Source organism: Molossus molossus, unplaced genomic scaffold (assembly GCF_014108415.1).
Source record: "Molossus molossus isolate mMolMol1 unplaced genomic scaffold, mMolMol1.p scaffold_m16_p_8, whole genome shotgun sequence".
NCBI lineage: Eukaryota > Metazoa > Chordata > Mammalia > Chiroptera > Molossidae > Molossus > Molossus molossus.
The window spans coordinates 104,643,626-104,659,466 of NW_023425402.1; the positions used below are offsets into that span (position 1 = coordinate 104,643,626).

General features: G+C 48.2%; 1 protein-coding gene across 7 annotated transcripts in view; it reads left to right on the forward strand.

The window, feature by feature from the left end:
* Nucleotides 1-15,841, forward strand: part of ARID1B (AT-rich interaction domain 1B) — a 413,931-nt gene that overhangs the window by 350,269 nt on the left and 47,821 nt on the right. For 5 of the 7 annotated variants that reach the window (XM_036249054.1, XM_036249055.1, XM_036249058.1 and 2 more), the window contains exons 8-9: nt 9,560-9,887; nt 11,573-11,701. In XM_036249054.1, the coding sequence (XP_036104947.1) occupies nt 9,560-9,887; nt 11,573-11,701 (457 nt within the window). The remainder of the gene's footprint in view (nt 1-9,559; nt 9,888-11,572; nt 11,702-15,841) is intronic. The other 2 variants (XM_036249057.1, XM_036249060.1) reach the window with 1 other exon arrangement.

Here is a 15,841-nt window from a genome sequence, read left to right on the forward strand (position 1 = left end):
ATACATCAACAATACTAGTGATTAAGAAAAAAATTCCCGTTTAGAAGGAGAAATTTTTAGAAATGTATGTTAGTACTGTAAAACCTAAATTATTAAATATGCAAATGGGATGAAGCCAATCTAAATGTGTAAAATGTTCAATTGCAGTATATTTTATGAACTACACTTTTCTACCTTCGAGCAAGCACATTTAATAACTACTCTTACAGAGTGTTTGCAAGTAAAGGGGGCCACAGGGACTCGCTCTAATAAACAGAAAGGAGTTATGTCTTTGACATGTTAATTATTAACCAATGAATCTGTATGGGAGGAAGAGAGCTGAGATGATCCTCGCAGAGTCAGTCTTCTTTGTTTCTGTGCACTTTGGAGCAGTGGCCGCCACACTGGCTGTCCACAAACATCTCTCCCGTATCTGCCGCTAATTGTAGGAAATGAAGGGCCAGCCTCGCTTTGCTATGAAGAAGTGTTGCCTTGGGCATCTAACGGTAAATGTGAGCCTCGATCCCCCCAGCTGTCACTCATTTGTAGACAGTGTCTGGCCACCACACGTCTGCACAGGTACATGACACGGCCCTGGCTTTGTGCCTCCATGTGTGCGTGTCTAAGGAAGGAGAGAACTTATAAGCAGGTGAGTCTGAGGAGCCTTCTGTTTCTAAATTACATGGTAAAAGATGTTTTTCAGTCAGGTTAAAGGTTTTTTCTCTAAAATAAATTAGGTGCCATTTGAAATCTTCCTTCTCAGCTCATTAAAATGTGTTCATCATTTCAGCGAAGGCAAACTTGAAATGATACCTGGTTGAAATGACTGCAGCTCCAAAATAGTGAATATCATGTTGATAATCTTACAACTGTTTCAGTTCAAGAGGAACAATGTATAAATGTTACTGGTTGGGGACTCCCTAGCTATTGGAGAGGACCTTATGGGCCATGACAACCTTGGTGTCACCGTGACCCAGGATTTCAGTCTCTGCTCTTGTCAGTCCAGAACCTCAGTCTTATTATTGAATTAAGGTAAATGCAGCCTTTGCTGCAGCCCGGAGCAGTCTGCCACCTGGGCTGGCTCCCCGACGGCACAGTGGAGGGGACCCTGTTCCCAAGGCTGGCAGCCCACTCCCTCCTCAGCTTCCTCCTTTCTCTCTTGAAATGAGTTGTAATACACCTGCTGTGCTTACAGCTTTCTAGTCCCTTAATCTTATTTTATAGTTAAATTGACAGTGCTAGGCAAAAGTATTAATTCTATATTCTATATTGCTTTCTTGTTCAATATTCTGAATGTCTTACTAGTCTGAGAAAAAACATTGAAGTGGGTCATTTTATAGCAAAAGGTAGTTAATGCAATCTTCTTTTAATGCTCAAATTTAGCCTTCAGGTTATAAGATTTAAGCATGAAGTTTTCTTTAGCAGACTTGATAGTCATCATGGTTTTATCAAATCCTGGGAATTAGGAAAGAAATGAACATTTAAAGTACAAATCAACTTAAAAGTCAAAAGAGAAAGGAAAAAGTAAAAATAGGGCAACTTTAATTTTGATTAGCTAATTATTGTAAATAATTAAATTAGGTTAATATTGCTAATTAAAATCACAGTGCCAACATTGACTCCCCTCCATGAGTGACTAAGCAAGTCGTTGCAACACCTCATCCATGGCCTTTAGCTCTGCTCCCGGCCTTGGTCCTGACAATCCTGGACCGCAGCGTAGAAACACAGGATGTGGATATGCCGCTGTCCTTTACATCTTACATCTCAGCAGGGTGCCTGTCCCTGGGACCCACAGCTCTGCCATCTTTTCAAATGTTTGTTTGAATCACAATTTACTAACTATAGGAGTGGCATCAAGTGTCCTTTCAGAAGGGGCCCTTGACCATCAGGTGAAGCAGAACAGAGCTCTCCCTCCAGGGGGCGCCATTCCCACACAGTCTCTGGGAGAGTGCTGGGCAGGACACAGCAGCTCAGCCCAGGGAGGACACAGGTGCTCTGGCAACGTGTGACAAGGGTGACTCCGAGACTCCATTGCTTACCATAGAGATTCTGCTGTTTTTATACTAAATTTGGCTGAGTTAAGATAATACCATTTTACATTTCTTATGTCAGTGCTTTTTCTCATACTTACCCTGTTTGAGAAATAAATTGAAATATCTGCATCACCAAAGTAAAATGTGGCATATGACACAATATATAATAAAAAGATAATTTCACTGATTGAAAAGTTGTCTTTTTAATACTGGAACAGTGTGTATCTATTCCATGACATTCCATCTATTCTTGTTTGTGTCCCACAATAATTAGTTACTGTCGTGCTTTCTTCGCACAGCAACCACACGAGATAGATGCTCTCGTGTTATACCCTCTTTATAGATGAGGAAACTGACCTCAGAGTGACAGGCAGCCCCTGAAGGTCACATGCGCAGCGGAAAGGTATGCCCTGCTCCTTGGGGGCCCGTGGTCTCTTCCACTCACTGCCCTGAAGTCAGATCCTGGCATCTGACTGGGCACATGCGTCCCCTGGGCCTGTGTGTGATGTCAGCTTTGGGGATAGTTGTTTCTGCAAAGATGCTTCCCCGGAGCAGCTCTCGGCACCCCCCCCCCCCAGAGGCCCTCCCCGCACTGTGTCCTCCCTGCCCCATTTCTGTCCACAGCTCAGCGCCGTCTCACACTGTCTAGGTTTGCTTTTTTGCCTGTCTGATGCCACCAGGATGTAAGCTTCTTGCCTTTGTTCTCTCCTGAGTCCCTGGCCATTAGCACAGAGTTGACACATGAGAGGTCCTGAAGAACTGTTTCCTAAGCCAGTGAGGACAGGACCCCGGAGACCCTGGACGTGTCCTCACCCTGCTCGGTGCTCTGATGCTTGAGAATTGTCTTTGAGAAGTGAAACTACGGATCTTCTTTCTGTTTCTCTCTATGCCTCTATTAATCTTCTGCATTGTGCTTGTATTACTATATAATTAAGTTTTTAAAGGAGTTAACTTTTATGACGTATGTAGAAAAAAGCTACCAACAGTGAAATGCTGAAGTCACACTATAAGGTAATTGGTCTTTCCTCTTTTACAAGCTTTGTGTAATATTGTTACTTTGACATTTTGAAGACTTTTGAAACTGCACTTTGGTCTAGGAAAAACGTGGTACCTTATGTATCAGTTCAAACAGAAATTTTCTCGATTTCCACAAATAGTAGGCTCTGATGCACTTGCTGGGTAAGTCAGCTTTCCTTCTGAACCTGCGTTTGTGGTCGTCGTAACTCCTCGGTCGGTTTCCCTCCTACAGCGGTGCCGGGGCAGCAGTGCCGCTGATCCTCCGGGAGAAGGTAGACAGGGTGTGTGTGAAATACGACTTTTGTTTTTACACAGAAAGGATCTTCCTTAAATATGGTGACCTGCGAAGAATGCGCAAAATAATCGGTCATTAGGGAAATGAAAATTAAAGCCACAGTGGAACCACACCTGTTCGAACTGGCCAGTGGTTTTTTGTTTTTTTTTTATCCTCACCCGAGGATATTTTTCCTTTTTTTTTGTACAGATAGAGTGGGAGGGAGAGAGAGGAAGGAGAGAGAGAGAGAAACATCGACGTGAAGGGACACATCGAGTGGCTGCCACCCGCACGACCAACCAGGGCCGGGGACAAACTGCAACCGAAGTACGTGCCCTTAGCAGGAACCGAACCCGGGTCTGTCCGGACCGCAGGCCGACGCTCTAACCGCTGAGCCAAACTGGCCAGGGCTGGCCAGTGGTTTTTAATAGGCAGTATCAAGGACAGACAGCAGTTAAACTCTCGTACATTTTTCTGGTGCAGTTTCTTGTAAGTTAAACATGCACTTACCACACAACCCAGCACTCTCACTCCTAGGGCTTTTTCAAGAGAAATGAAACGTGCACACAAAGACCTATATGTAAATGTTAGCAGCTTTATTCATAATTGCCAAAAACTGGAAACAGCCCAAGTGTCCACTGAATGGGATGCTACCCAGCTACAAAAGGGAACAAACTACTGAGGTGCAACAATACGGAAGAGTTTCCAAAGCATGCTTCTGAGCGAAGGGAGCCAGACACAAAAGACTGCAAATGTACAACTGTATTTCCGTGACATCGTGGAGAAAGCATCCCGTGGGACAGAAGTCAGGTCAGCGGTTGCCAGCAGTGGGAATGAGATTGACCACAAAATGGCAAGTCTTTGTCATGATAGAAATATCCCATGTTTTGACTGTGTTGGTGGTTATAGGATTATATGGTTGTTATTGTATGCAAATTCTCACTTGATAAATCTGACAAAGTAATATTATATAGACCCTGGCCAGGTCGCTCAGTTGGTTAGAGTATTGTCCTGATATGCCATGGTTGCGGGTTCGATCCCCAGACATAGCACATACAACCAGTGAATGAATAAAGAAGTGGAATTAAAAAATCGATGTTTCTCAAAAAAAAAAAAAAATCGGTTAAAAAAGTAATATTATATAGTAGGTAGCTGTAAAAAGTGGTGAACATCTTTGAACAACAAGATAAATGCGTGGTTAGCTCTAATTCATAAATATTTATCCTGATATGTAGCTAATTATCCATTTATTCTTTCCCACCCAGATAAAGTGTCTATTGTGTGATTTCTGCACCATTTCTACCCTTCACAGCAGAGGGGAATAATACAGAATCTTTTGTGTTCATAGTAATTACTGAATGATTGAGAAGCAAGATTTCCTATGTGAGTGGAAACATTTAATAGTTCAATAAAAGCACTAAGCTTGGAATGTGGATTGTAGCAAGCAAATTTACATATTCTAGAGTCAGGTATAGACCTCTTTGTGATACTCCTAAAATAATGATGGTAACTTGAATAGAGTCTAGCTCCTGCTCCCTCTATCTGGTGTTTGAATCTGACTCCTGGTGGGTTGGAATCTCAGTTCATTTGGTGACCGACTTCCTGAAGCTGGTGTGCCAAGATGAACCCACGTGAAAACTGTGGGCTCTTGGATTTGGCGGCTAGAACGGTCCAGCTGAGGTGGGCTGGCCCCGCATCTGCGGCTGCATTGTGCCCCATGCTGGGTCCGTCTGCTTCCTGCCAGAGCCAGTGCCAGCAAACCACTAATCGATTAGAGAACATGGGGGATTGCACTGCTCAGTCCTGGCTTTCCTCTCACGTTCTGCTTGACTGACATATTTGATTTTTGTTTATTTGGGGGAGAAAGATACGTTATCGAGTAGTCAAAGAGTGGGGGGCATGAATCATGTTTCACTCCTTCTCAAGCATTTTTAAAAGATTATGGGGGAGAAAGATCCTGTTAATGGTTGTTGATAATACAATTGGTGGTGGTGGTGGTGGTGATAGTACCTCCCATTTATCAGGTAAGTATGCTCGGCACTGTTCTGTCGGTTTCTGCCTATCCCCCATTGTCATCATTCCTTTACAGGTGGCGGGACTGATGTTCAGAACGGTTGAGTGACTTGTCTACGGCTATGCTGCTAGGAAGCGTCAGAACCAACCTCAGACCCAGATTCTAGAGCACATGCTGTAGTCACTGCTGCCTCTGAAGCTGAGTGAGGCCTTTAGAAACTGTCTCCTCTGGGCACGTGCACTTCACGGGGACAGCCCTTAAAACCCAGGGACACGGCAAGGGGACTTGGTATTTCTTCCACCAAATCGAGGCCCCTGATCAGAACATACTCCCGTGGCATGTGCAGTCTGTAGGCCCAGCTGACTGAGGAGCAGATGCGGAGCCTGCACCGAGTGACCTTCCCGAGTACGCGTGTGCGTGTCCGTGCGGCGTGCACGTGTCCGTGCGGCGTGCAGTGTATACCCCGCCCAGGCACAGAGCTGTGAGCCGAAGTCCAGCTCCTGAACTGAGCAAAATATTGAAATGCTGCTCTTCTGGTTTTAGTACATAACGGGAACGGGAAGGGTGGAAGTAGGCTGCAGAGTCACTGAGCATCTTGGTCATTTCTTTCCTGTGTTTGCTCGAACACAGCCCCTGACTGCCAGTTAAATCCAAGGTGCCGGCACCCAGAGTGACAGCATTTCTCAGCCCCAGCTGTGAGCAGAGGTCGAGAGGTCGACAAGATTAGGAACCTTCTCCCCTAATGAAACTGCACCCTGGGCCTCGGCTGCAGTAACTACGTCTGAATGCCTGTTTTCTAAACAAGATTTTAGTGTTCTTTCATTTCCTTCGAAAGCAGAGTACATATGTTTTCACTGCATAAAGTTGCTTACCCAATGAGTCACCAAATGAGCGTTGGGGGAGGGTGGAAACTAGCTACAGAGTAATAGCGTGAATATGTAAATTAATTTTACTTGCATTCAAACTGTGAATGAGTTTATTTTTAATAAAAGCAAGAGGCAGAAAGGAGCACTGGATTTCACTGGTGTCATCAGGCATGTGAGGTCAGGAGGAGGAGGCGTCTTGGCTCTGCTCAGAAGAGTTCCGACTGCTGGCGCGTTGAGGACGCGGGGGCAGGGAGGATGCAGCCCGCCCACTGCTCCGCATCCCTGCCCGCGTCCCTGCCCACCAGGGTACTTAGCAGAAGGTGCCCTTTCCGCAGAGATGTGTGGCCAGAGACAGACCTTATGTGTGGTCCCGTGGGAGAGTCAGAAGTGAATTAAGAACTTTTTATAAGAAAGAACATTGAAACTGATAAACTGAGTCTTACCTTTTACTCGAAACCGTGCAGGTTTGATTGCTTCTGCAAAGGCAGAGTAGGGTTTCCTCACGAAAAGACGGCAGAACTTGAGGAGCTGGCGGTGAAAGACCTGCCCAGTGTGCCCCGTGGCCCCGCAGGTGGTCCGTCCAACCTGCCCGTCCCTGCGGCTCCCTTTGCTCGTGCAGCCGCTCGCCCGGCCCCGTCTGTAGCCTCCGGAGGGTAATCGGGCAGGGAGCTGGCTTGAACCAGTCCCTTTCTGTGCCGTGTCCCAGGACTGGTCCGCAGCAGGGCCCCTTGGTCCGCCATCTGTGTTTGTGAATAAAGTTTTATTGGCACACAGGCAGGCCCATTCACGTATCTCCTCTGGCCGCATTGGAGCAGCCGTGACAGACGGCCTGGCCCACGAAGCCTGTCCAGCCCTTTACATAAAGTGTGCTGGCCCGTGGACAATGACCTTTGCACCCTCTGCAGCAAAGGACACACTTCACAGACGACCAAATGGGAAAGGACACACGATGTACCTAGCAAAGGGCAGGCAGCCAGTCAGTGTTGGACAGTCTGGATTTCTTGCAGATTGGGGGGGGCGGTGCCGCTTCCTAGGTGTGGCCTAAGAACACCTGGGTTCGTGATTGGGAAGATTAGTTGCACCAGTGTGTTTCCTGCAGCTGAGCAGGCCGCACCTGTTGCGCCTGGGCTCTGACCTGCACTCACAGGCTGCCCTGCCCAAGCCAGGCTCCTCCCCTCCTGCGCCACGTGGCCTTGCACAAGCTGCTAATGCCCTGGCCTCGGGCTCCTCATGTCCGGAGCGAGGGTTGTACTAATAGGGACCTCTCTGCCCGATGTAAGGATTAAGTGAGTTAATACAAATAAATTAGGACTGACCTTAGCACATAGTAAATATTGAGTATCTGCTTCTATTGTTGCTACTAAGCGTATTTTATTGGTTAAATCCAGTTTCTCCAGGAAAACCTGGAGAAGCTCCCTATCTCCAGAATAAAGCCCAAGCTTGGGAGCACAGGGTTCAAGGCCCTGCTAAGGTGCCCCCCCCCCTCCCCCGGGGCCACCTCCTCCTCGGCGACTTCACCTTCAGTCTGTCTGCTCTCTGGCCCATTGTCTGTGACCTCTTCCTTCAGTGCCCTCCCCCTATCACCACCCGACAATAAAACCCCTACCATTTGTCATATCCTTTAACCCCAACTACTCTTCAAGTAGTCACTATTAGAGAGGATGGTCTGTTTTACAGAGAAGAGATTGAAACATTAAAACAACCTACCTGAGGTCATACAGTCCGGAAATGCGGAGCCTCTACTCGGCTCCAGCGCTCAGATCCCAGAGCCCGCCCCGCACAGACCCTGAGGCGGCGGCCCAACAGTGCCTTTATTCAAGGACCTTCCCTAACTCCACTCCAGGTCTGCGTCCTGCCCAAGCAGACTTGCTCCTGGTTCTGCTGCGTCCTGCCCAAGCAGACTTGCTCCTGGTTCTGCTGCAGTTTCTAGTGCATTGTCTTTTTGTCCTTCTGTGTTTTCCTTGCCTTCCCCTGCGGCTCCAGCGCATCCACGTACCCAGGGCACACACGTGCTCCGACTGCAAGCTGCTTGAGTGCAGGGTGGGCTGTATTTAACTCTGTCCCCTGCGCCCGGAACAGGTGTGTTGTATGGGCGAGGAGATTCTTCCGGAAGGTAGCAACACACTAATTCTTAATTCTAGAAACACTCAACAGTCATTTATTGGAAGGCAGCGTATTTTATTGGTTAATTGCATGGGTTCCAGAGTCAGTTTGCTTGAACTTGAATCCCAAGCTACTAGCTGTTGGTTTTCTTCACTTGTAAGTGGAGTCATGGTTGTATCTGTATCGCACGTGGTCATTAGAGAAATGAAGGAAATTGTTGATGCAGACACGCAGTGAGGTACAGCAGGTAGTATTACTGGTGTTCAGTATGCCTTTAATTAACTTGAATTTAATGTATGTACACTCGATCAAAGAAAAGGTATAGTCCTGGCCAGTTTTGCTCAGTGGTTAGAACGCTGGCCTGCTGACTGAAGGGTCTCGGGTTCGATTGCCAGTCAAGGGCACGTACCTGGGCTGCAGGTTCAATTCCCGCTCCAGGTCAGCATCGTACGGGAGGAGGCCAATTGATGTTTTTCTTTCTCTCTCACCCTCTCTCCCTCCCACTCTATCTAAAAAAAAAAGTCATTGAAAAAAATATCCTCAGGTGAGGATTAACAAAAAAATAAAGGTATAGAAGGAGAGAGAGTAAAACCATTGAAACAGTCTGGGCCATGCAGCTTCCGTTCTTCCCAGTGTGAGCGGGGATGGGGGTGGGAGGGTTGTAGCTCCTCGTCTTGGGCCCTGCCTGTTCCCCAAGTGCCTCCAACTCATTGGGTTGAGTTCCATGCAGTGCTCGAAACTGTTTTATGAGACATGGCACCAAGCACAAACCAGCCGTTTAATCTGGTGCCCAAGCAAAAAAAAAAGTGTTTCCAACACCAGAGGAAAATGGATTGTGCCGGACTAATGTCGGGTTTCCACATGACACCTTGTGGGGTACTTCAGAGGCTGATCGTGACCACCATCTGTGTGTTTTGTCTCCCACACCGTCTCTGACCCCTCCAGCCCTCCGTAACTGTCGGGTGCAGCCCTGCGGTCAAGTGCAGGCAGAGGGGACTGGGGCAATGGTTGGGTTGAAGTGCAGGGATGGGGGCGTGGGGGTGGAGCCTGGCTCTCCGCTCCCAGGCGCGCTGTCCGGTGCGGCTTCTGCTCGCGAGTGTGCAGGAACGCCGTGGGAGACTGGCAGCCTCGCAGCACCAACCCGGAAGCTTATCAGAACGACAGTAGTCTGTGCTGGTCGCATTGTTGGACAGAAAGTATTTCCAGTGAGTGTTTTCACAAGTCTGGATAGTACATAAAGGCCTAAATTTGTGTTTGCTTGCTTTTTGTTTAGGTAACTACTCCAGACCCCCAACGTATAGTGGGGTGCCCGGTGCAAGCTACAGCGGCCCAGGGCCTGGCGTGGGCATCAATGCCAACAACCAGATGCATGGACCAGGGCCAGGCCAGCCATGTGGTGCTCTGCCCCTGGGACGGATGCCGTCAGCCGGGATGCAGAGCAGACCGTTCCCTGGAAACATGAGCAGCGTGACCCCCAGTTCTCCCGGCATGTCTCAGCAGGGAGGGCCAGGAATGGGGCCACCGATGCCGACCGTGAACCGTAAGGCACAGGAGGCAGCTGCCGCAGTGATGCAGGCCGCTGCAAACTCAGCACAAAGCAGGTATGCCGTCGGGGCGGGCGGTGTGTGCACGTGAGCACGTGCTGAGCACGCACAGGCCCGGCGCCCCGGGTCACACGGGGCAGAGCCGCAGGCTGTCATTTTACTTGGCTGTAAAGCTCAGGACAGTAAATGACAGACCAGCTCTCTGAGACACTGAAGAAGGAATCTGCGGGTGGGCAAGTCAGTCGGGGGTGTGTTACTCCAGGTGGCTGAGTGGTCTCTGGACCAGCCCCCCAAAGCCCTAACGGGTCTGTGTTGCTCCCTTTAAGGCAGCAGGAAATCTAAAGCCTGTGAACTAGTCCAAATCTAAGACATTGAAAAGGAACCTCCCCCCTTAATCACCCCACTGCAACATGTTTATGAAAGAGAAACTTCGTGCACATATATGTACTGTGTGTTTGTCTATGTGTGTATGTGCGAGAGTCATATGCTTCCTATTCTTACGTTTCATTTTTCTGGACGTAGTTCTGTCCGTCCAAACCAAAGTGAGGTGAGTGAAGCACATAGCACTGGAGAGAGCTGATCCAGGAGGCTCTGTCCTCAGTTGTTTTCCATGCTGATTTCAAATTAATTCTTTTATACTTTCAGTAAATACTTGACCTGTATGTAAATAACATGCTGAATTTAAAAATTATGAGGCCAAAGTGAATGATTTCAAAGAAACACATGTAAATATTTTTTATGTTTAACATACATTAAAATGCATTTTAAAACAAAGCAAATTGAAAGATTTGTAAGAAAATAGGGTAGCTTGAAGAACAGATAGAAGTTCTGGTTATTTTCCAAAGGGAAATAAAAGTGTGTGTGTGTGTGTGTGTGTGTGTGTGTGTGTGTGTGTGTTATGTGTGTTTAAATGTGTCCCTTTGTTACTTTTCCTCTGAATCTGCTGTTTGGGGATGTTAGGGACCCCTCCATTCTCTCTGTTTCCCTGAAGGAATCAAAATGCAATCACTCGTCTCCCTTTCTCCCCATCTCTGCATCTCTCTCTCATCCACATCACAACGAGAATCTTGAAACGCCAGTGTACCTCTGACCCAAACCTGAGGGGCTTTAGGGAGTGTTTCATTGAACCTGTCTGTGAGGACTGGTCTGACTGGTCCAGCTGAAGTTCCCATTTAGGTTTAAATGAATTGTCTGTTGTTGAAACTCATAAAGCACAGATTATTTTCTATTTAAGTAGAAAGAACTTGATTGGATTAGATGTGGAGCCTTGGATAGTGATCTGGGAAGAAGATAACCATAGAGATGTTGATTAAAAACTCTCGTCTGCTCCCTCTCTGCATCAGTTTGTCCCTTTAGAGGAAGCACACTGTCACTGTACATTCATGCATTTTCATTTTCTGTTGGTGGTCAGGAGGCCTGGCCACAGCCTGGCCTCCCCTGCTCCTGTTTGAGCTCTCCAGGAGTTTGAATGGGGACTGTATATTTTTTGGTTTGACCAACATCAAAGCTGTACTTCAGAACTGTGAACTGAGATTAGACCTGAGAATCTTACTCTGCTCTCTCCTTTGCCCCCCTTTTTAAGGACTGCACCCCGTCCCACCGCCAGGCAGCTGCATGGCACAGAGTGTTAGGCCGCATTCTGTCACCCTGCACACCTGCACGTGGGACTGGCCGGTGGACAGGGGTGTTCACACTTGTCTACAGAACAAATCCAAAGAAGTTGTTCTTCTGTTCTGCTTTAGGCCACCATACATTAGGTCGCCTGCTTATCCCAGCCAGTCTGGGGCTGGCGGACGCCCCATGTTTTCTTCCCAGCACCCCAACTATGGCAACTCTCAGGCTCCCATGATGCACCAGCCTGACCAGTACGGGTAGGTAGCAACAGATCCAAACTCGCTGGGGACCTGGGCATTGTTTAAACTGTTAATGAACGTGCCATCTGGCTGCAAAAGTAACACCCAAAACAAGAAAGTGAAAGACCTAGAAGGAAATCCATCTCAGAGGGGCTGTCTTTTTGTTTGTTTCGGGCTTTCTGTTTGTTTTGTTCTGTGTTGTTCTCATTAACGGCACTGTGGTAGTTCGGTAGCAGCCTGCATGCCGTCCCCAGATCTGTCTGCATGGCTATCGGCACGGCTTCTTCCCTCACGCCCGAGAGGAACCGAGTCTCACCCACCAGAGGAATGAGACCACCGGCTCTGGGTCAGCCCCCATGTTGTCACGTGTTGTCTGGGTACCTGTGCTGTGTCATCATGACGGTGTTATTGTCATTCCTGCCACAATGACCTGCTCCCACACACACCCCCAAAGTCCAAGCGCAGTGACCACATTTGGCCAGGGACTCACTGCAGGAGACATGACAGGTTACAACAGGACTTGTGAGGGGTTCGTTATATAATCACTGAACAAAGGTCTGTGCCAAAGGTGTCCATGATCTCCTTCTCCCAAGGAGTTTTAGAGCGTTGAAGTCTCTAGGAAAATACAACCAAATAATCCTGCACAGAATGTTCTTTCTAAATGCAGTGTTGCCGTATTGTTATCAATTACAACACAGGAATTACATACAGCAACAAAAAGTGTCTCTCTTCCTACTACAAACTAATGTCAGGCTGTCACTCTTCTAGGCTAGTGAATGTGCTGAGAGTGTGTTATTATTGAGTGGTGTACAAAGCAATAACATTATGATTGATACTATATTTTCATACAGTAATGAGAGGGTTATCCTACAGAGGCTGAAGCATGTGCAGTAGGCAGTTTCTGTGGTTAGAATAGGGAGCAGCCAGCCAGCTCTGTTTCAGGACTGACCTTGTGGGGCTGCTTTCACTGGTTAGGAATGGTGATTCAGAGTGCTTTGCACTAGTGTACTCAGTATACACTTACTTCCACAGCGAGAGCAGATGCTGATTTTGCAGTTGAGAGTTCTGAATCCTGTAAACGTGGTCCTAACTGTGGACCAACAGAGAGTCCTGTGAACATGACGCTGAAAGTGCAAGAACAGACGGGATGGGGTGACCACACGCCTTCTGAGAGGTTGTCCTCTCTGTTCTTTCCTGTGGCTCCTTCGGGGTCACTGCATGAGTCCACAGGAAGGTGGCAGTGGGCAGAGGGGAGCGTTGGTCGTCAGCTGCTGATCCATGGGCCTGCCCTTCCCACCCCAGGAGTCCTCTAGACCCTCCCAGGCGGCCTGGGCCGTGCCAAGCTGCCCGAAGCAGCTGTGTGAAATGAATTTAGATGGCATGCATCAGAGTCAACTCCCTTCCACTGGGCGGAAAATCAGTGTTGGCTAGCCGGCCCAGGAGACAGATGTGCGCCGCCGCAGCCTCCGGAGGCTCCTTAGGGACCGCCCCCGCCCCTCGGTTAAACCAGGAAAGGAAGAGGTTTGGTCTCTGCGTAGATCTGACCATGCTCGGTCGGGGCTCATCTGCGCAGCCCCACCCCGTACCTCTGGATTTTGTCTTTCATGTCTGCAGCATTCTTTCTTTAAAAAAAGAAAGAAAATACTTTATTTCTATTTTAAAGTTTCCTTCCTTTGCACTTTGCAATACACATAACCTGTTGTGCTCCCACCCCCCGCCCCCAGCAGAAGCTTGAAAGTGAGAGCACACGTCTGGTGCGTGTTAGAGCTGTGGTTGAGGACTTAGGTTTTCCACACGCTTCTGCTTTACTTAACAGCTCGCTGCAGGAAACTCGTGTTGTTGCCTTTGTCTTGTTGTTTGCCCACTGACAGCTGTCAGGTAAATGCCCGGCTGGCAGTCTGAGCAACTCGCTCGGTGTCAGTCTGTCTTTGGGAAGAAGTGTTTGATGACTTCTTTCTCGAGTCGGAGTCCCAAAGGGGCTGGAGCCTGAGAAGGAGCCGAGAAAGGCAACTTGACGATGAAGGTCGTGAGTGAGAGGGGGTGTGGCAATTAAAAAAAGAGCTCCCTGTAAAAATGGGGGTGTGGGCAGGGTGCCTCGAGCTTCCTCATCTGGTTGGATTTAAAAGTCGTAGAGCGAGCCCTGGCCGGTTTGGCTCAGCGGTTAGAGCGTCAGCCTGCGGTCCAGAGAGACCCGGGTTCGGTTCCCGCTAAGGGCACGTACCTCGGTTGCAGTTTGTCCCCGGCCCTGGTTGGTCTTGCGGGTGGCAGCCACTCGATGTGTCCCTTCACGTCAATGTTTCTCTCTCTCTCTCTCTCTCTCTTCCTCTCTCTCCCTCCCGCTCTATCTGAACAAAAAAAAATGGAAAAGTGTCCTCGGGTGAGGATAAAAAAAAAAAAAAAAAAGTCGTAGAGCGAGAAACACCCGGGTGTAACTGTTTGGAAGACGTTTTGCTGATTTCCTTTCTGAAGAGTGGCCCACGGATGCCACATTGAACAAGTTAGGATTGAATAGGTGAATTGTTGCTTTTTTCTTTTTCACCTTTTCGGTAAAGGAATCCCTCATTTTGATGTATAAGAGGATTCGCAATACAATGTGACAAATCATATTGTTCAGGTACTAGACTAACTTGAATAACAATATCCAGTATTTGGAATTAACCTGAAATCAACAATTTATATCTGTTCAGCGCCCCCCCCCAATACACTGATAGACTCTTTACTCAGAAAATGCATTGCTGTGTTCCGTTTTAAAGCATTTCCAGTTCATGTTTTTGAAGTAACGAGAAGCAGAGCATTGGAAATAGTTGTTGATCTTATAAAAGCCTGGTTCGGGGATGGCAAGTGACGTTCATCTTCAGCCGGCCTGATGGCCGTTGATAGAGAGCATCGTGTGGGGAGGTGCTGAGGCAGGTCCGAGCAGAGCAGAGCAGAGCCAGCCAGAGCGCGAAGACTTGGCCTGCGACCTCCTGGAGCAGCACCGCCGTGTCCCGGCCGGAGCACTGGCTGCAGCATGGTTCGAATACTGACTTCATTAGCTTGTGCTTAAAACACACCGTGAATTTCTCTTGGTCATTCAGCGTGTGTCACATCCGTGTATTCATTTGAGGTGGTACCTGCTAGTGTCTGACAGTTGGCATATAGCCCTGTACCCCTGGTCTGCAGATCTGGCTGTTTCGGGTGTCCAGATTTTCCCCAGAAGTGAGCTCCAAGGGTCCCGGTGAGCCCTAGATCTGTGGCGTGGGGTGGATTTCGATCCTTGAAGTCCACCACTGCCAGCACATCCTGTATCTTAACTTCAGTCGAGTCTTTGGTGGTTTACGTAGTTTATATCAATGTTTGGCACAGATCTGTAAGATGATATTTTCATAAAAATAGATTCCAAGAGGATATAGAGGTTCAGTGGTAGAATAGTAGAATTAGAGCTGAAAGGATTTTAGATGTCGTCCAGCCTCTACCCTCGATTTTAGGGAGGAGACGGAGGCCGGTACCTGCCCAGGTGGCTCCTGGCCCTTCTGCTCTTTGCTACTCGGCACTGTCTCCACAGCTTTTCTCTCTAAAAATCTCAGATCTAGTTCCCCCTCATATCTAAAGGTAATTCTGTTAGAACCAAATATTAGCCTGTGTCTTAGGGGGACCCTGTGTCTCACGCGAGGACTTCCCTTCGTTAGCTCAGCGTGGTTTCACCGGAGAGGAAGTTCTGCGCATCCCACTCAGACACAAAGCGCAGCGTGGGTGCTGCGTGTCTGGAGCCCACCCCCGGCGGCGCGCAGAGGGGCTCGGACGCCCGTCCGCTTCATGCTGCCGTGGCCGGCGTGGGGCTTGCGCGGGCCGCTCTCGTGGGGTGACGGTGGCAGGAAGTGCGGACACCTGCACGGTGCCGCCGTGAGCGGCGCCCAGCGTCCCCTGCTGTCCCCAGAAGGACATCTCGAGGAGGAAAACTCTTAGACTTCTGAACGTTAGAGACGATGAGTCTGTTTGAAAAGTTCTCTTTTTATCCTGAATATCACAACCACAGTCCGGAGACCCACATTGTTATACTTTGTCATACTGAAAACGAGGATAACTGAAGTTAGTTTTTAAATGTTTTTGCTTTTAGTAAAATACGAGATTGAGGATTTTAATTAACATTATTTTTTAATCTTAGCCACCCTTGAATGG